This window comes from Capsicum annuum, chromosome 5, assembly GCF_002878395.1.
Source record: "Capsicum annuum cultivar UCD-10X-F1 chromosome 5, UCD10Xv1.1, whole genome shotgun sequence".
Classification (NCBI taxonomy): Eukaryota; Viridiplantae; Streptophyta; class Magnoliopsida; order Solanales; family Solanaceae; genus Capsicum; species Capsicum annuum.
The window spans coordinates 212,333,122-212,354,672 of NC_061115.1; the positions used below are offsets into that span (position 1 = coordinate 212,333,122).

General features: G+C 30.8%; 2 protein-coding genes and 2 long non-coding RNA genes across 4 annotated transcripts; 1 reads left to right on the top strand and 3 right to left on the bottom strand.

Moving 5' to 3' along the window:
- Positions 1-575: 575 nt before the first annotated feature.
- On the bottom strand, positions 576-4,479 carry LOC124898768. Its single transcript, XR_007055542.1, has 2 exons — positions 3,786-4,479; positions 576-844 (listed from the first exon to the last, which is right to left on the bottom strand). It is a non-coding gene; the product is annotated as an uncharacterized LOC124898768 (long non-coding RNA).
- A 2,682-nt stretch (positions 4,480-7,161) lies between these two features.
- Positions 7,162-8,001, bottom strand: LOC107872116. Its single transcript, XM_016718909.2, has one exon. It carries the CDS (start codon positions 7,999-8,001, stop codon positions 7,162-7,164), a length of 840 nt encoding a protein of 279 aa, XP_016574395.2.
- Positions 8,002-11,934: 3,933 nt separating this feature from the next.
- On the top strand, positions 11,935-13,640 carry LOC107872657. Its single transcript, XR_007055543.1, has 2 exons — positions 11,935-12,657; positions 13,329-13,640. It is a non-coding gene; the product is annotated as an uncharacterized LOC107872657 (long non-coding RNA).
- Positions 13,641-15,201: 1,561 nt separating this feature from the next.
- LOC107872658 (kirola-like) lies at positions 15,202-16,495 on the bottom strand. The gene is made up of 2 exons (XM_016719291.2): positions 16,260-16,495; positions 15,202-15,618 (listed from the first exon to the last, which is right to left on the bottom strand). The coding sequence occupies exons 1-2, from the start codon at positions 16,441-16,443 to the stop codon at positions 15,362-15,364; spliced, it is 441 nt and encodes a 146-aa protein (XP_016574777.1). The 5' UTR covers positions 16,444-16,495; the 3' UTR covers positions 15,202-15,361.
- Positions 16,496-21,551: the final 5,056 nt, after the last annotated feature.

Below are 21,551 nucleotides of genomic sequence, written 5' to 3' on the forward strand. Positions count from 1 at the left end.
ACGTGTTAGATTTCGTTAGTAATAAGTAACGCAAGATGATAAGGTAGGAAGTAAACACATAGAGTTGTTTCTTATCTCATGCGAATTGATCCATAAAGTAATGATGACTCGAGAATTCCAATGAACAGGATTTTGCTCAATGATATGGATGGGTGAAATTCATCCGGAAGGCTCAACTTTTATTCTTCCCAACCTTATTACTTCTTTCAAGAAAGTGGAGGTCAACAGAGCTTTTGGAGATATGGGCCGAGCCGAAAGGCTGCCTACGTATCTCACGGAGGAGAAATCAGGCCCTACGTAGTTCGAACCTATAATGGCATTTTCTGATTCTAAAGTCAACTTTCCTTAAATGGTAGGACTTTTGTATAGTGAGGTATATTTCTACCTAGAGATGTTCTATGGAAAATGGGATTGGATCAATTAGCCTTTGATTCGAATAAACATAACACGTATAAGCACACAAAAAGTTATATTACACAAGCATATTGTAATAAACGTGCATCCTAATTGGGTGACCCTTTTGAGCCAAGGGTTTAGGCCTAACGAATTTTGAAGAAAATATACGCCTTTTTAAAGCCAATCCATTATCCCCCTAAAACCTTCATAGGTATACATAAATGGCATAAATGCCTACAAAAGTTTCACAAAAGGGAAACAATCTTTAGGGAAAGGGAAAATAACATGAGAAGAAGAGTAATGTCCCGCGTGGGGGATAATAAATACTAGTTCCCGAATGTTTCTTCTATCGGCCTTCGCCCTTTTAGCTTTGTCCACTCCTCATTATTGGTGACATCCGTTAATGATCAAGCGATTGCCGTATAACTGTGCCATAGATGCCATGCAACTGTCCAAATCGATCAATTTCTTGCTCAATTTCTTTATTAATTGGTGTACGATTGAGGCATCCTTATAAAGTAAGTAAAACAAGTCTTTTCCCGAACCCCCAAAGAATAATGATTGGATTAAACAAGCATATATTTCTTCAACACATAAATATGATTCTTCTGTAATTGACTCGGGGTCGATAGACGCAGGGCAATTTTTCTAATGGGCCCAATACCCTCCTCGGGTATTAGGTCGTCCTAGGCTCATGCCTAAAATAGGGTTTTGGTTTTGCTCTATCCTAGGTGTCTAGAGTGGGTTTGAATCAGGTTCCCAAGCGGACAACTTGGGTTTGAAAATACGAACGGACACAAGACGACTAACGTGCTAATAAACTATTGTATTTCCAACACATTATTTGGAACTGAACAACAGGGGCCGGGACATCCACGAAACCCCAAAACAGTTTATAAATAAATGCAGGAATATGCTATGAGATGCAATAATTAAATACCGCAAAATCAAAACATATAAACACGTAAACAATTAATCAAAAGACTAAATCAAACATTTGGTTAGAACCTAGTTAAAATGTCCCTAGCAGAGTCTTCAGCTTTGTTTTGACGAAATTTTAACTTTTAAAGAGAGTCGCCACATAATTTTGAAAAGAAATTAAGAAACCTTTATAAAATACTTAGACGATTCAAAACAGGAAAATCGTTTAAGTTAGAGATTATGAATAACCGCTTCCTATTAACGCTTTAGGAAGGTGTTAGGCACCTAAAACGTCCGCTAGCTTACGATTATCCGGACTGTTTGAAAACATCTTTTGACTAACTTCAAAAAAGATTGATTTGTTGAAAAGTAATTGATTTTTTAGAAAAGACTAGTGTAAAATAAATTTAGGCGACTTAGTAGGGATTTTAACTAAGTTTAAGCAAAATGACTAAGCAAATAAACATATAAAAGAGGAAGGGAAGGAGAAAGTAAAAGATTCGGGCCATTAGCTCAACTCAACGGACCTGTCCTAGTCTAATTGAACTTTTGACCCATTTCACCTGTCTTAATCTAGTTTTTGAGCCTTCGGCTTGAGGATCGAGCCACCTATATTAAATTTACAACGTTGGTTTCGAGGCTCAAATGAATGAATAGTGAAAGAAAGAAATAAATAAACAATAATAAAACAAAAACAATAAATAAATAACGATAACAAATAAATAAACAGAAATGAGGCTCGGGTTTCATCGTCGCTTCAAGAATGGGACTTTAACTAATTTCCCTTCTTTCGACTCCTCGTATCCATATGTGCTTGTCTTTTTGGGTCTTCAAATTCGACTCAAGACTGAGTGGGCCTCAATGGCCCGTAAGGAACATGCAAAGGGAAAGAGACTCCATGCAAAACTCGAGCGTATCCACATGCAAATGCAAAGGGAAAGTAGAGTAATTAATGAATGTCCTAACACTAATATTCAAACAAAAATGCTAGAATATCACTCATCTTATTTAATAATAGGCAGATAATATAAAAAAAAGACATGTTAACTTAGCAAAAGTAATGTCACGTGAAAGAGAAAATAGTATCGATCCGGATAATTGGCATGCATGCTCAAGAAGTGAAAAGCAGAAATTTAACATCAAAATGTAAAAGAAATCAAAACATGTCCAGAATACGGATACAAAAAGAAGTAAATTGATTAACACATTCAAAAGCTACTAATTAAATACTACCTTATTCAAAAATCAATTTTAAAAGTAAAAGTGCCAAATGATATCTCGCAACATCCTTCTACTTTGACCATTTGAGGCATCCAAGTTTCAACAATAAATGAAATAGACCAAACAACAAGCAACAATGAAAACAAAATAAGGAAGAGATACTAGATATTCAAATAAAAAAAAGTAAAAAAAAAAACACCTTAGTGGCCTCAAACATAATGGATAATTCTTCTTGACCCTCCGAGGTTCAAGGATTAGTGCAGACAACATGCTAAAATAAAGCACTCATAGATCAGGCAACACGTTGATAAGATTAAACATATTCGAGAGCCTTGAAAAAATATTCATGCTATCGAGTGTTCATGGACATCCCAAAAGTAAAAGAGAACAAAGAGTAAAACAGGAATCAAATGGAACCTGAAACATGAGAAATAAAATCTTGAACACATTCTGGTCATAAAAACAACATGTGGATAGACCAATCCCCAAGAAACACTTCACGAGAACAACCAACAATTGACATAATCTAACAAGGATCAATTTCTAACCAGACTTATTTTCTTAGAAGATTAAAGTTTTCATATTCCATGACTAACCAGAACCAACAGGGTGAATAAAAACCATCAGCATTAACTTTAGATAGAGAACAGAATCTAGAAAGACCAAAGTGAATCAAAACTAAACTACACTTAAAAAAGGCGCAAATAGGCTGGAATATTCGAACATCAAGACAGCGAGTCGAATCGTGATACTCAAAAAGTGAGAATAACATATTGGGATGAATGAAATCTAATGTTACAGTAGTTTTAAGAGCAAGCACAACAACAAATCATGAAATTTAAGCAAAATTTAAGCCTTTCAACTCAAAATTTTGAACAAATCCATAGAAAATTACACATTTCGGCTTTCATCCGATAAAATTCAAGCAAGACAATAATCTAACACCTTGCAACGGGAGTCTTTAACTCAGGATAATACAACGAACAAGGAAAGACAACAATTTGATGATATACGAGGCTTTAACCAGTCAACATATTAACATGAAAAACTGCGTTCAAAGAAACCAAATGTGGAATGACCTATGATTCAACAAACAACATAACGATCAATACAATCTAATCCTACAGCCGACGAGGCCTTCTACAACTACTCGCAGCACAAAATAACATTGAAAAAAAGTTATTTATAACTACAGAAGGTCTAGATGAAGCAGAAATAATTGAAACTTGAACGGAAAAAGATATTACCTGTTAAGGAGCAACAAAACGGGACAACAAGCTATCGTCAGGATTCCGATTGCGACCCAAAGAGCTTCGCTGCTATTCCGATGATCTTTTCAAAAATATTTTTTAATAAAGGAATTGATTGTGCTCTAAAATTTTTCTTCTACTTTTTTTAAGAATTTCCAACCCCCCCCCCCCCCCCCCCCCCCCCCCCTTTTTTTTTTTTTGCTCTAAAGAAAGCTATTTGTAGAATATGAAAAATAGGGTCCCCTTGGAGCTCAACGATGTGGAAAAAATTGAAATAGGGGGTAATTTTAGAATTTTTGAAATAGGATCTTGCTTTTGAAATTCAAACCCAGGAACAATTTTCAGCCCCTAAGTTGCACCAAAATTTGAATTTTTTTGGAGAATTTGAGAAAATAGGCAACCAATAGAAATTGGGAGAAGGAAATCATCTTCAAGAACCAATGAAATTCTCCTAAATATGTACGAATTTGTAGGGATTAATCCAAAATTTTAGGGACTTGAACGTTGGGAGGAGACAACTCACTATATTCTAGAAGATTCGAGGATTTTCTCGCGCATGGAGGGGGGTCGGTTTGTTTGGATTATTGATGAGTTGTTGGGGATGTTATCAGGTCATTGGATTCGGGTTGAGAGGAGTTGGCGTTGCTGGAGATGGGTCAGGTTCGGCTGGTGTCGTGCTCGTGGAATTGTAGGCGGGGTGTAGTTGTACGCTATTGTTGAAAATTGTTGTTGTTTGTTTTATGTTGAAGAAAAGGATATTACGGGCCATGTCAGGAGATTTGTGGGCTGTTGGACTGAATTTAAAAGGAGAGAAAAATGGGCTGATGGTTTTGGGCCTAGGGCGATGATGGGTTGCTGATGAAGGGTGTTAAATCGGGTTATGTTGGGGTTATTTAATAACCCCAATTAAATCTAATTGGTATTATTAAGTAATCCTAATTAAATTTAATTGGATCAGAATAACCATAATTAAATTTAATTGGATTAAAAATTACTTTAATTAAATTTAATTGGATTAAAATGATCCCAATTAGGAAATGGTAATTTTTTGGGGATTAAGATTGAATTACAATTTAGGCAACTTATTTAAACTCTAACCAAATTGAATATCCATTGGTCAATTGTATTACAATTAGGGCCAATTTGATTTCAACTAAGATCATATTTAATTAGTTCGCTAAATTGAATCGCAATCCGACACGAGTTAAGTAACAAATTAACCTCAATTTTCTTGATTTGATAAAAAAAATCAAACAAATATTCCTCCAAATAGAATATTTTGAGAACAAATCATATTTAAAATCAAGACTTTATCCATTTTGGATTAATTTTCAAATTTAATCAATAAAAGTCTAATTTTAATTAGAAAAAAAAGGTTCATTTAAATAACAAAATTTATACACTCTCATATATAAAAATACGAAAACGTATAATCGTTAATTAAATGATAAAATTAGCTCAAATAAATATTTTAAATTGTATTTATTTGAATAAAATAATTTTTTTTATTTTAAAATTGAAGAAACTCGAAATTAAATTGGATTGTGGAGGGCAAAATTTAGGTGTCAACAATCATGAAATAGTTCTTCACCACACTTGACCTCCAAATGAGCAACTAATTTACCCCTCAAACCCATCCCTTCTTAGTAAATAGCAATAGTAAGTAGTTAATATTATAGTATATGAATGGAAAACTTATTGAACTATGGGCCATTGCCTTTATATAGCTGTAAGGCTATGTAAACTCACACTTTTGATTCACACTTTGAAAAGATTTAAATATATCACCTTCTTTAATTATATGCATTTGTTTCAATAAGCTGTCAAGTTTTTCAGGCATGTTTCGATTGAGGTTAATATGCATAACTAAAGAAGATGACATACTTTTATAGTTAATTTATCTATGTAATATACGCTTCAGTATACACATACAAAATTTTGAACCAAAAATGTCTAATAGAACATGTTTTTATGTCTTCATATGTTTAATTGTAACATATTATAATATGAGTATGTAAATAAAATTTACTAACAAATTTAAGAATTTTCTCGATTGATTTCAAACTATTACCAGATAAGTTAAAGATTTAAATATGTTACCTTCTTTAGTTATACGTATTTATCTTAATAAATCGTAAAACTTTTCAAACATGTTTTGATTGAGGTTAATATGTATAATTAAAGAAGATGACATACTTTTGTACTTAACTAATCTATATAACAAACGCTTGAGAATACATATACAAAAATTTAAACCAAAAATGTCTAATAGAACATGTTATCATGTTTTCATATGTTCAACTGAAATATATTACTCCCTCTATTTCATAATAAATGAATAGTTGGATTTTGGCACACAGATTAAGGAAAAAGCATTAAAGACATAAATTTAACATAACTTTTCATTTTTACCCAAAAAAAAAAAAAGTTGACCTTGGTAATATCTTTTCAAAAGTTAATTGGTTGTCAAATCATAAGGGTAAATTTGATAAAAAATTCAACGATTCGCTTATTTTAAAATATCAATAAATACCCCAACAATTCACTTATTTTGAAATGGAGGGACTATAATACAAGTATTTAAATAAAATTTATTAACAAATTTAAGAATTTTGTGGATTGATTACACCTAAGTTTTAGTATTATTTAATAACTGGCCCATTAAATTTAAGATTTTGGCTCTCCTAACGTTTAAGCAATAATTGAAAAATAGAGATGATGGGAAATGAAGAGGAATTTCATCCATTAATTTTTATTATTAATTTAGGATTTGTCTTCTATTTTCTTATATACTTATAAACAGAGGCAGATTCAGGATCCGGACTCTTTGGGTGCCAAGCAAATTTATCGATTAAATTAATCAGATTATTCATTTTTCAACCTATAGAATAACTAACCAACCAATTAATATAAAAGAACAATAATAAAATGACAAAACTTAATCTTTCAATAATATTACTAATATCATAATATAATATCCATAATTCATTACAATTGTCCACGATGAGTTTTCATATTCTGAAAACGATCAACGATGACATCATTACGTACATTTGCAAATACATCACATTCTATGTAACACACTAAACAATCATTTAAATATTGATCACCAATACTATTTCACACTTCATTTTTTACGTGCTTCATGGAAGATAATGCTCTTTCCACAGTTGTAGTAGCAACATATAAAATTAGAGCCAACTTTACAAGTAAATAAACAAGTGAATAAATCTCCACAAGATTTGCCTCAACTAATGTCTTTGCCAAGTCACGAATTCCTTACAAGTTGGAGAATTTGGAATTACCACCTCGCATATGAATTATGAAAGTATCAAGTTGGTAACTCAAATCTCGAAGCTTTCCATCATCAAACTTATTTGGATAACACTTCACTAAAGACATCAAAGTTAGAAAAAGAATAGACAGGATTCAAGCTACCCATCCCAAGAAGCAAATCACTACTCACTACATCAAAACGATCATTAAGCTCTTGAAGTTGCACATCAATGACATCACAAAAGATTTCAACATGCAAATGGTGCGAATAACAAACATCGAAACACTTATGCTTTGACTTTCCAGGAAAATTAGGCTCATCTAATTTGGGAATCAAGATATCATGTGAATCACAAAATGAAGAAACGTCATCCAACAAAGATTTCCACCCACTTTCTTTCATATTTTGCAATCTTTTCTTTGAGATGCTAAGAAACTCTACGGCATTAACAATATCTTGATCTTTATTTTGTAAAATCTTGCTCAACTCATTTGACATGGCCAATACTTTCAATATCCAGTGAAGCATAAAAACAAATTTGAATGTTTTGGCCTTTGTCAAAAGATATTCCGCTTGATTTCTATCACTTGAGGTAGAACCTTCAATTTCAATCACTTCAAGCACATGAACAATAGATGAGAAAATAACAAGAAAGTTATCCAATGTTTTGAAATGTGATCCCCAACAAGTATCACCCGATCTTTGAAGCCCACGTTCTTGATGTAATCCTTGTCCGGTATGAGCTTCATCGGACTCAAGTAATTGCTTCAAATTTTTGGCTTGGTGATGACGAAGTAAATCTCTACGCTTAAAAGATCCTCCCACAACATTCAACACATTAGTAACATGATAAAAAAAGTCTTCAACTTCCAAATATTTTTTGCAATAGCAACAAGTGTTAGTTGCAATTGATGTGCAAAAAAGTTTTGAGATCATTTATCTCTCCTTTCATATTACTAGCTCCATCTTAATCTTGTCCACGTATTTTGGATGGACTTAGTGAGTGATCGGAAAGCAAAGAATAAATTTATATCTTCAATGAGCATGCCGATGTATCACTAACATGGACAAGACCGATAAATCGTTCTACTTCACCATTCTTATCAACATACCTCAAAACAGGAGCCATTTGTTCTTTGTGTGAGATGTCTTTGGATTCATCAACTAATATCCCAAAGTAATGTCCATTCAAGTCCTCAATTATAACTATCAATGTTTCTTTCTCACAAGCATTGACAATATCCTTTTGAATCATAGGACAAGTCAAAGTATCATTTTGTGGAGCTTTCTCTAATATCACTTTTTCCACACCGGGATGTTTATCTCCATGCCACCGCAAAAATCCTAAAAAGTAGTCTTGATTAGTTGAAGCTTCACTTTTGTCATGACCTCGAAAAGATAATCCATGATACAAAAGAAGTCTTGCCACATCAATTGAAGCTTCCAAACGAATTCGGTACTCACTTTTTGCCAGTTGAGAATGTTTATCAAGAACAACTTGAATTGATTGACGATAATTTGACAAATCTAGCGTCTTATTGTAACATTTGTGGAGAACACTATTAACTTTACCGACATGTAAACGAAATCTTTCAAGAGCCTTATTCCAACTCTTAAAATCCTTCACCCGTAGTCTCATGAATAAATTTATTTTTGAACAAATAACAACAAAGACAATATTGGGCATCTTTCTCCACACTATACTCCAATCAAGTCGAACGTGAACCTTTAAACCAACTTGAAGTAAATTGACGCATTCCACCTCCTATTTCACTTGAAGGATATGGTTTCAAGACAGGTTGACAAGGCCCCTTTTCAATATAATATTTCCTCAATTCATCTCGTATTCAAGGAGCATAATCAAAAATAGGTCTTCTTTCTCCCAGGTCGGCTTTAAGTGAACCTAAATCGAGGTCAGTTATAAGACAAGAACAATTGATATTGACATTACTAGAACTAGATTGAGAATAATTAACCTTCTTGAAAAAATTCTCCATCTCAATTCACAAAATTAGAACACTTTCACCTAAATCAAGATAATTTCAAATTTGGATTTCTAGGCTCAAGAAAGAGAAACAAAATAATTTTTTAAAATAACTTACAAAGAGAGCAAACAACAAACAGAGAGAAAGAGATAGAGCAAGCAGCAGCAACAGCAAACTTCAAGAACAAGAGTTAGAGAGTCGATGTTTTGATTTGGCCCTTTGAAAATTGGGTTTTTGTCTTAATTTTAATGAGAGATATTTGATTATATCTTTTAAACAATTAAATAAAAAAAAGTCAAAAAATAAGATTAATTTTATAAAAAAGTCAATTGGTAATAAACTAATCTGTTTGTTCCCTGTTTTAAATAAACTTATACATTGTTGGTTGTTGCCTTGTTCTAATAAAAAGTTATTAACAAAAATAATTTTAAAAAACAAATGTTGTTGGCCAGAATCGAACACAAGCTACAAAAGTAGCACTTTACCACCAGCACTAGGCAATGCTCTATTATTACAAGTGTTATATTTAATACTTAACTATATCCATATATATATATATATAACTATATATATAGAGTTTCCGTCGAAATTTGCCGGTGGCGTGTCACCCCACGGGCCTTAATAGATCTGCCCTTGCTTATAAATAAAATGCATCAAAAATTATTGCAATTGATGTTTGAAGATGTGTTTGATTGTAACATGAAAAAGAAAGAGCTTTTAAATTTGAACTTAAAAAATGATATTTGGGGTTTGAATTTATGTGGATATGCATTTTATTTGTAAAAATTAAAGTTTTGTGAGTGAAAAAAGTTTTTTTTTTTTCACCTTGAAAAATTGGTTAATTCTTTGAACTTGGAAAAAAAAAATCAATTTGAAGAAACTAACTCCATGTTATTAGTATATGTATAGCCAAAAAATGTGTGTGTTGGGTTGGGTTTGGAGGGGAAGGGGGCAGGGTTGTAATTTTTTCATTCGATTTTTGATATCTATATGTGAGATTTTCAATTAATACAATTTGAGACACACAAGATCAATTAAAGCGAAAAGTATTCCTTAGTAAGTTTTTTTTTTTTTTTTAATTCTAAAGTATGAACTCAAGAACTCTAAAACCTCTAATTAAGAAAAAATTCGATACAATATTTACCTATAATGAATTTATAGGTTATTTTAAAAACGAAAAGCACCAAAAAACCAAAATAACAAGGCCTCATGTTAAAATTGATTTTAGGCCACTGATTATTGAGAGACTCCTAGGCTATCGTATTGCCAGCTAATGATAGGATATTTTGATTGATAACACCAAAATGAACATGTGTTTTCAACTTAAAAATATTGGTCATATATTAATTTTTTCTGACATCTTTCAAGTACGTTGTCTCTTTTTCCTAACTTTTTTTTGTTATGATACCTAATTCTTCGTTTCATAATAAATGAATTGTTAAATTTTGATACATATATTAAGAAAAAATCATTAAAAATATAAATTTAATACAACTTTTCATTTTTACCCCAAAAAAATGAAAAAGTTGACCTTGTAATACCTTTTTAAAAGTTAATTGATTGTCAAATCATAAGGCCAAATTTGAAAAAAAATTCAATGATTCACTTATTTTAAAACACCAAAAAATAACCCAACAATTCACTTAATCCGAAACGGAGGGAGTATCATTCTCTCCATTTTAAAAAGTATGATTTTTTTTAGTAATTTTTTAATTTTAACTTTTTTATGTGACATATTTAAAATTACAAGATTGAAAAACATTTTGATATATTTGATATATCTTTAATTTAAAATCATAAAATTAATTTTTTTTTCTTAAATTGCATGTCAAGTTAAACTAAGTCATTTCTTTTAAGCGGAGGAAGTAGGTATTATCACCAATTATGTTGGGATGAATGAAATTCTTTGTTCTCAATTATAGATTTTGAGCTTGAATCTCGAAGATGATACCTTTTTAGTAATGAGCGGTTCTATCTTGGACGAATTTTAACAACGTAAATTTGAATTAATCAAGAAAACTTTAGTTGTCATAGGATATGTTGTTCCATTTTCACATTTCTTGGATTAAATGGTTTGAAAAAAAATCTTGAAAAATACGGAGGTTCTATTGAAGGAAAAATTAATTGTCATGATCTTCCAACTGTTTTTTCATGACACAACAACAAACTCGATATAATCTTCATTCAACAAGAGTACCAACACTTCCTAAGTCATCTTCATGAACCTCAAAATGGTTTACCTTATCACTTATATTTTTTTTATATGGTGAGGTTTGGAGTTGAAGTGATCATGAAATAGTTCTCCACCATACACCACACAATGAGAATTCGTTGTTAAATGGTCTTTTCAAAATTTTTTTTTAATGAAATAGACTATAATTTTTTTCTTTTAGGAAAATGACCCATTTTTTAGACAGATTTATTATCTATCTGATTGATATATGTACAAATCGATTATCGATCTGATAAATCAATTGTCAATCCAACAAATCGATTATTAATTCAACCTATATAGATTACCGATCTGACTTATATATGGACAGATCGATTCTCAATCCGACAGATGAGAAAATAAAAGTAAATCATTTTGCTAATTGAAAACTTGAAAGACTTAATAACCAAAATTTCTCAGTATGTCATTTTGCTAATTAGAAATTGAAGAGATTTAATAGTCAAATTTTCTCCATAAGAATGTAATAACTCATATAATAAAAGAAGGACAATTATATGAAGAGGGGTACGGATGCCCAGTTCGTAGGTGTGAGAGGCTAACATGAGATGGTTTCAGGAGAAGTAGAGGTAGGCCGAAGAAATATTGGAGAGAAGTGATTAGACATGACATGGAACTGTTACAACTTACTGAGGAAAGTGTGAAGGTCGCGGATAAGGGTATAAGGTTAGTGCATGTGCGGATTGTAACTAGTAGTTAGGGAGCTTTGATGTAGTCGGGTTAGTAAGCCTACGCCAGTGTCCAGTGGTAGGAGCCACTAATGTATGACTTATACTAGGGGGTGACCTTTTCTTATTTCTTATTTCCTGTTTTTTAATTTCATATTGCTCTTATTTTCATGGCTCCCTTAGCTCTATTTTTATTATTTTTCATTTCTTATTTCAGTTATACCACCCATTCTGTTTCATATATTATTATGACCTTGTTAACCATTCATTATCTTGAGCCGGGGGTCTATTAGAAACAACCTCTCTAATTTTTCGAAAGTAGCGGTATGGACTATGTACATTTTACCCTCTTCAAACCTCACTTGGTGGGATTACATTGAATTTGTTGTTGTTGTAAAAATGAGAAAAAAAAAAAATCAAGTAAAGGATTAAATAAAAAAAGAAAAGGAAAACATATATGGTCATACTTGGGCCAATGGACTTTCAAGCCCAATCTGCTGAATGAAACATAAGGGGAAGTTTAGATTCCCCATGCAAAACGCAGCAGCAGGAAGCAGCAAAGGGAGAAGAAAAAAAGAAAAGAATTAACCAATCATTTATTTTAGCAACTTTGCATTACATGTTTTGATTGTCTTGCGTTTTCTGGAGGAGCACACACAGGGGACTCAACTAGTGGGAAAATACTTAAAAGAGAAGTAGAAAAAAGAAGGTAAATTTCTTCATTTTGTCCACAAATTATACTCTTACAATTTATGACTTTAGAATTGAAGGTGAAAGTTTAAGAATCAAGGATGAAAATTATAAAAAATTTATAAATTCTCATGAATGGAGCAAGAATATCAAGTGATGTTGAATTTTAATATTATTATAATGTTTAATTTATTATTATAATGACCCTTTAGGACCTTTACTTTATGGGAGGTTGCAGCAGTTTTCTTTTATTGGCAATTGATGCCAACCTTAATGCTATCAATTGACAACATCTTACGTTTGCATGGCTGTTTACGTTACAACCTTCAATTTCCCTCAATTGTAAGTGCTTTTAAACTCTTGGTCAGTGGAGGATGAATTTAATCATCACTTTTTCTTGAGATTCATGTAACTTTTCATTCATTATTCCTTCATTATCATATTTTTTATGTGGTGTAACTCTTGTAACCTAAAATCCATTGAAATTTCATCTTTACTATCACATTTATCTTTCTATTCATTGTATCCTATAAATAGAGGTGGTCTTGCATGATTTTGAGACACTATAAGATAATATAGAGTTCACCAAATTAGATAGTAAAAATGAGAGTTTATTAATTGAAGGGAGGTGTTCTTTTTATGGAGCTTTGAACTCAACTCTGAGTTGTTGAGTTGTTTTTTGTGAGAAAGACTGTTGTATCCTGGAGGGGACAAGTTAAGAAGATTACTGCTGCACCGGTAAAACATTTGCTGCAATAGGTTTGAATCTCCCTAAAGAGAGCGAGATATTCGCGCCTCAGCCGAAGAAGACGACGACATTCTTTTCTTTTTTCTTCACTTGTAATTTTCAGTTATAGTATTTTTTTTAATTTCACCAACATTAAGTTATTGGATTGTAACCTTTACACCTTCGGCTTGACCAAAGAATAGTATATAGACAACAACGTTATGAGAAAATCAACTATAAGGTTGTTTTAATGGATTGAAAGTATAAGTTGTCAATTGAGAGCCAATAACAAAATTTATATAGTTGGATAGTTTAAAGTAATTATGCGTTGGTCTAAACTAAGAAATTAACACGAGATTGACATGATGTGATTATAGATTCGATCGAATGAGGTCATATACGACTTGTTCGAGGTAACAAATTTGGTATTATGACAAATGTACTGGTGCGATTATTTTTCTTTTTTTTGTTTTCTATATTTAAAATCTTTCCTTCTTGTTAAAGTCAAATATTTACAAAATCATTGATTACATTCTTATTATGTACTTAAAACTTTTAAAAATTTGATACTTATTTAATTTTTCTTATTCTAACGCTTTTATATTTATTTCTAGATTTTTCAAATCTTCTTAAAATCAAATTTAGTTATTTAGAATTCTTAAAGAGTATCAGTTGTCATTAATTCTGATGACTTATAATAAGTAAAGCAAAGGTTTTATCATAAATATATTTAATTAATTTTCAACTCTTAAATATTAAAAAAAATAATGAAAAGACGATTTTATCTAAAATAAAGACTTTTAGTAAAGCGCAAAGAGTTCAAACAACATTGTTAAGACCCTTCACACTTTTAATATACTATAGATATAGATATAGATATAAAATAAATATAGATTAAAGATAGATATGGGTGATTCTCATATATTTTAGGAGTCTTTATTTCTTTTCATTTATTTAGGAGCCCTTAATTTAATAAAATAATAATAATAAAAATAATAAAAAGACGATTTTGTTTAAAACAGAGACTTTTAATGAATGACAAAAAGTTCAAATAATATTTCTAAGATGCTTCACACTTTTAATATAGTATAGATACAGATATGTATAGCCAAAAAGTGGGGTGGAGTGAGGGTGCAATTTTTTCATCCGATATCTGATATTTATATGTGAATTTTTCAATTAATCCAATCTGAGACACACATAATTAATTAAAGAGAAAATTGCTCCTTTAGCAATTTTTTTTTTTTTCACTCTCATAAATTTGAACTCAAGAAGTTTAAAACCTCTAATTAAGGAAGACTTCGGTCCACTATTTACCGATAATGGATTTATAGATTTTTTCTTTTTAAAAAAGAAAGCACAAAAAAATAAAAAAATAATAAGGCCTCATGTTAAAGTTGATTTTAGGTCATCGATTATTGAGTTGCTCCTAGGCTGTAGTACTAAGCAAGCTAATAATAAACTTTTGATTGATAACACCAATATGAACATCTAGTGTTTTCAACCTTAAATTATTGGTCATATATCAATTCTTTCTTAGATCATTCAACTATTTTGTCTCTTTTAACTTTTTTTTTGTGATGATATATATTAAGGTATTATTACGGGTTATCGTGGGATGAATGAAATTTTTTTACTTTTAATTATAAGTTTTGAATTTGATATATTCAATGTATTTTGTGTGTGTGATTTGAAAAACATAATATGTACACAAACCTTATCTCTACCTTAAAAGATAGAGAAATTATTTTCTATATAAAACACATGGAATTACAACAACAACAATATATCAACCACATGAGATTACAACGACAATAACAACAACACCATAAGAAATATGATTTCATAAGAGGAACCTGAAATATAGACGTAAATTTTATCCTATCTTAAAAGATAGAGAAATTATTCCGATATAAAATTACACAATGGAAAATAGATTACTTGAAGCATTGATTGATGCACTAAATTTTACTAGGTCAATAGATAAATGATTGTGTCATTTGTTGTGATGGTGTGAATCAATGTCTTTTATGAGATCAATGGGAATTCCCAAAAGAGTGATGGGCTCTGGGATATCTTCATTTTGCTTCTCATACTCAAATGTCCATGATATCCAATTCTCTTCAGCATCCAAAGTAGCCTTAAATTCCTTGTATAAATCCACAAAATATCCTCCAACAAGTTTGAAGGTGATTCTTTTCTTTTCTTCATCTATGTGATCAATAACTTGCTTCAACACCCTCTCTTCCCCCTCTTCAAAATATTTTTACAATCAGATTAGTTATAAGATAATTACATGTAAATTTACATTACTACACCATCAATATAGATTATGTCATACATTGTTGTACCTTGATCTCCAGAGTAGCAATTTTGTCAAGAGTTAATTAATTTTGTCTAGATTATTTATATACAACACACTTATTCAATAACCTGTAAAACTTTAGTTATGTTACAATTGAGATTATTCTATAATGTTGGAATAGACAGAGGTCTAGGATATTATGTTTTTTAAGTGAGTTCGGGGTACAATAACGAAGTTAGACCGAAATGAACGGCTCAATTCCTCTAGAAGAAAGGAGAGAGGAAGAACTATATCTAATTAAAAAAGATGTTAGATTTTAAGTCGTTAACTTACCTACGTACTATCAGGTTATTCAAATGATATCAATATGTAAGTCATTTTAAAATGTAAGATTTGTAATCTTGAATGTGAGACAAGTTACTTGCTACAACAGGTAAAGGAGATCTGGCACAAAGAATTATTCCACCCATTCCTTTTTCTTGAGTAACAACACGGGAATCTAAATAATAAAGAACTCTATTTTCCCTTTTTATTAAAAAAATCCGACCCAAATAATTTATGACTCTATAAAAAAGTAAAACTGACTTACCATAGTTAAATCTCCATTCAACAAGAGTACCAACACTTCCTAATTCACCTTCATGAACCTCAAAATGGTTTATCTTATCACTTATATTAGGGATGTGGTGAGGTTTGGAGTTGAAGTGATCATGAAATAGTTCTCCACTACACTTGACCTCCAAATGAGCAACTAATTTACCCCTCAAACCCATCCTCTCTTAGCAAATAGCAATAGTAAGAAAGAAGTTATTATTACTAATAGTATATGAATGAAAAACTTGTACTTGTTGAAACCAGGGTTCATTGCCTTTTATAGTTGTAAGGTTATATAAACTCACACGTTTGATTCACACTTTGAAAAAGTTATTACCCCGTCTCATTTTATGTGTCGTCTTTCAATCAAATATGAGGTTTAAGAAATAAATGATGGCTTTGTAAAGTTTACAAAATTGTCCCACTTAAAGTCACTTTACCGTTTACTTTTTAGTTGTTTTTTCTTATTAAATGAGATCCAGTAAGGATAAAATGAGAATGATGCCATTAAATAGGTACCAAATAAGGAAATGTGACCTTTTTTTTGAGACGGACGAAAAAAGAAATAACTATACATAAAATAGGACGAGGGGAGTGCCAGATAAGTTAAACGACTTAAAATATGTCACCTTCTTTAATTATACGCATTTGTCTCGATTGAGGTTAATATGTATAATTAGAGAAGATGACATACTTTGTAGTTAACTAATCTATGTAACAGACGCTTGAGAACACACATACAAATATTTGAACAAAAAATGTCTAATAGAACATGTTATCATGTTTTCATATATTCAAATGAGACATATTATAATACAAGTATTTAAATGAAATTTACTAACAAATTTAAGAATTTTATGGATGTTATAAATATATTATCATATGTAGTGAATGTCAACTTTACCATATATAGTGTATGTCTATTTATAGAAAAGCTAGAAACCTCAAGGTTAGCTTTCCCCAATAAATAAAGGGGAATTGTAATTAACTCATCAAGAATTCCTCATTAGAAATAAAGAATTCTTCTCTCTCCATTTTTCTTGTTCTTTATTTTATATTTTATAACACGTTATCAGCACGAGTCTCTAACCATAAGTTATATACGTCTACAAAATTATCCTATGTTGTACTAGTATACATGTTTATAGTTACTACGTATGAATCTGCAGTATAGATAATTCATTTTTTCATTATAAGGTGATACCTGTTATTAAATGATTCCTCCTCTAATGTCTTGTTGATGCTCCAACAGATTCAAAATAGAATAGCCATGCCAATTTCTATTTCCCAGATTTATGTCAAATTTAAGTTTATGATTGGATAAATAAGAGATATATAATTACATAGCTTACAACAAATGTCAACAGTTAAACCGAATGTCAGTAGTTAACATATATGCATGTCAGAAGGCTGATGAGTTAATGATATTGCGGTAAAGTTGGTACAAATCTTTGTGTATCCCACAACGGAGAAGAGTCCACACATGAAGTATGTATATTCCCAGTTTAAGTGGGCACTCTTGTTATTAAGCTTCTAGAGGTACTCTTGAAATATATTCCAAAATTTATTTCATCGTGCATGATGTTGCAATAGTATTTAAATTTTGGCTGAGAAATAAATTATCACTAGAGAGTGATAAGGTGCATTAAATGCATAAGAAATCGGTTAGAGTCCTGATGCACCATGATGATAAGATGTTGACTTCAAATCCCGTTGATTTATGTCTAATACGCCTTTATATGGATAAGACGTTGAGTTTGAATCTCAATGCACCATATTGATGATATTATGATGACTAAGGCAAAATAATTTATATTTCATGAAAAGTCATGAAACATGTCCTATTGTATATGCTCCATCCCCGAAGTGAATGTGGTAGCATTGTATAATATGTCTGAAAAAAGATAAGTGATTGAATGCACAAATATACGCGTGGAGGGACAATCTGTTAATGATCATCAAAAGTGATGATATTTTCATACGCTTATATGATTATAAGATATGCTAGAGAAAAATTTTCTACATCATATGTATGCCCCGATTTGCTTCTGAAGTAGCAAAATCTTGATAGAGGTTATAAGCTATCATAATTTGATAGGCTTAAGGCACAATTATAGTCCATTCTTGGGGAATGGGAAACTTATTAATGCAAACGTGCGCTTGATTGTGATGGTATCACAACTCACCTTCGAAAAAGGCAGAATAACTGAGAAGAGTTATTTTGAAATCTACTTCTAAAGTAGTGCATCTGAAATTTATTCATGTAATAATAAATTTGAAATTTACTAAAGAAAAAAAAATTCATGTCATGGTAAACTTGTGTTTACTACTATAAATGAGTTCATAAATTGATATGGACAATTTTTATATCTCGAAGATGTATATATTAAGTATTAGACATGTATTGAAGAACTAAATTTTTTTTCAAGAATTGTTTATGTTGTTTGTTCTCATGATAAGTTGGTTGGACCAACTAATTTGGGGATTGGGTACCTTAATATCTAAAAAGGTATAAAAGGTGAATAAGTGACTATTCACTTATCATGTGATACGTTGACAAGATGTATCAATAAGATAATCACATGTGCGTTTATTGTCAACCTACAGTTTGACATTCATAAAGTTACTTGTTCAATATAAATTAAATTAAGAGCATAATTTCAGATTGTGTTATCAAGATAATTCATCTTGATGGTGATAGTTTAACATTGAATGTCTTCGATAAATAGCTGAATCATTGCTAATGAAAATAAAGTTTCATATATTGATTTAAAATATTATATACAAAAGCACATGTATGCATCAAATCAATAAATTATGATTAATTTCCTCTCAATGTTTGTTCTGAGTCAGGAACCACACATTGTCCATCTAATAGTTTGATGTGCGATATACAATTAATGAATATATCATGATGCACAAAGATGAATTCCTCAAAGAAGATGAAGGATGTATGTTAGTTTTTCTAACATAAGGGGAAGATTATAAGCAGCTATGAAATATGTTAGGAATTATCACTAGATCCTCATTCAAAAGATAATTCAAACCAAATACCGAAAGCATCTCATATTTAAGCTGCAAGTGCTCCTATTTTATGTCCCTGAAGGACAAAGTCTATGCATGTGTGAAGCGTGGTAGTTCAATTGGTTCTAAATAAAATAATCTCTGAAAAGAATAAAGAGCAAATAATCATAATAATAAGACAATGTGCTCTTAAAGAGTCTACGACATAACACTTCATAAAACTTTATGAGAGGTTCAGGTACCTGAAAGTAATGAAGTGATGAGATCTCAAAATGTTATGTCATAATGTAAACCGATACAAAATGATATGTATCATCAATGATATCTTTGATTCAATATTTTGAAAGATTACGAGGATCTAAATTCTACGTTTATTAAGCATGCTAACGTAGAAATATTTATCAAGTGATGTAAAAGGCTGCATCTTGGTAAGCATAACACTTATTTGATTTGCAGTCCAGATACTAGAAGATGTCACACACAAAAAAGTAGTAGATTATTTGTTGAAATGAAAAATATATCAATTAAGATTGGTTATGAAGTATCATATCATAGTGCAATTGATGCACTTATGTATCTTGCAATGCAATTAGTGTCCTCATATATCTTGCAAATACCACAAGACCTGATATAACTTTTTTGATCAATTTGTTAGGAAGATATAGTTTTGCTCCTACTAGGAGATATCGAAATGAGATCAAATATATGAGCTTATTTATTCTAAAGACTGTAGTCCCAATCTTGTTGGTTATGCTGATGCTGGGTACTTATCTGACCCATATAAAGCTCAATCTCAAATAAGTTATGTGTTCATATGTGAGGTACTGTCATATCTTGGAGATATACAAAACAGTCTATCGTGGTCACTTCATTAAACCATGCTGAGATAATAGCTATGCATAAAGCAAGCCAAGAGTCCATGATACATCTTATTTGAGAAAAATGTGAGTTGAAATATGACAAAGTACCTATGATTTTATATAAGGATAATATAGTATGCACAACACAAGTTAAGGGATGACTCAAAGAGATAGAACGAAATACATTTCGCCAAAACATTGTTATACATGCAAGCTATAAAAAAGGTGATATTAACGTACAACAGATTTGTTCAAATGTCAATGCAACTGATTTATTCATCAAGTCTCCTTCAACTACAACTTTCAAGAAGATGATGCACAAGATCAGGATGCAAAGGTTTAAGGATGTTCTCATTAGGGGGAGTTAATAGGCGTTGTACTCTTTTTTCCTTATGAGGTTTTGTCCCGCTGGATTTTCCTTGTAAGATTCTTAATGAGGCAGCCTATATGCGTATTGTTAGAGATGTGTACTCTTTTCCTTAACTAGATTTTTTTTTCCACTGGACTTTTTCTAGTAAAGTTTTAACGAGACACATTATCTATATATTACCATATATAGTGAATGTCTACTTTATCATATATAATGAATGTCTATTTTACCATATATAGTGTATGTTTATTTATGAAAAAAAGTTAAAACACCAAGATTAGTTTTTCCCTATAAATAAAGGGATTTTTTTCATTATAATTAACTCATCAATAATTCCTCATGAGAAATAAAGAAGTTTCTTCTCCTCTCTCTATTCTTCTTGTTCTTTATTTTATATTTTATAATAGTGGATTGATTCCACCTAAGTTTTAGTATCATTTAACAGCTGGCCTAATAAATTTAGGATTTTGGCTCTCCTACAAAATAGGTTCCCACATTTAAGCAATACTTGAAAAATAGGAGATAATGAGAAATGAAGAGAAAATTTCATCCATTAGTTTATATTTATTTTATTTAGGATTTGTCTTCTATTTCCTATTTAGATCTCTTTATATTTTATTTTCTTATACTTAGAAAATGCACTAAAAATTATTGCAACAGATGTTTGAACATGTATTTGATTGTAACTTGAAAAAAAAAAATCATTTTAAAAAATCTCAATATTTTATTAGTAAATGTATAGCAAAAAAAATTAGGGGCAGAGTGGGGTTGAGGTTATAATTTTTTAATCCTATATTCGATAGCTATACGTGAATTTTTTAATTAATCCAATTTGAGGCACATAAGATTGATTAAAGAGAAAAGTGCTTCTAAGCAAGATTCTTTTTTCATTTTAAAGTTTTGAACTTAAGAAATTCAAAACCTCTATTAAGAAAGAATTCGATCCAATATTTACCTATAATGAACTTATAGGTTATCTTTTTTAATAAATAAATAAATAAGTAATAAGGCCTCATATCAAAGTTGATTTTAG

What these genes read in the sequence shown, in the direction of transcription:
- LOC107872116 (XM_016718909.2), bottom strand. Translation starts at nt 8,001, where the DNA reads ATGATCTCAAAACTTTTTTGCACATCAATTGCAACTAACACTTGTTGC.
- LOC107872658 (XM_016719291.2), bottom strand. Translation starts at nt 16,443, where the DNA reads ATGGGTTTGAGGGGTAAATTAGTTGCTCATTTGGAGGTCAAGTGTAGT. An exon ending in TGAATGGAGATTTAACTATG is followed by an intron (nt 15,619 to 16,259) that starts GTAAGTCAGTTT and finishes AATATTTTGAAG; the next exon opens with AGGGGGAAGAGAGGGTGTTG.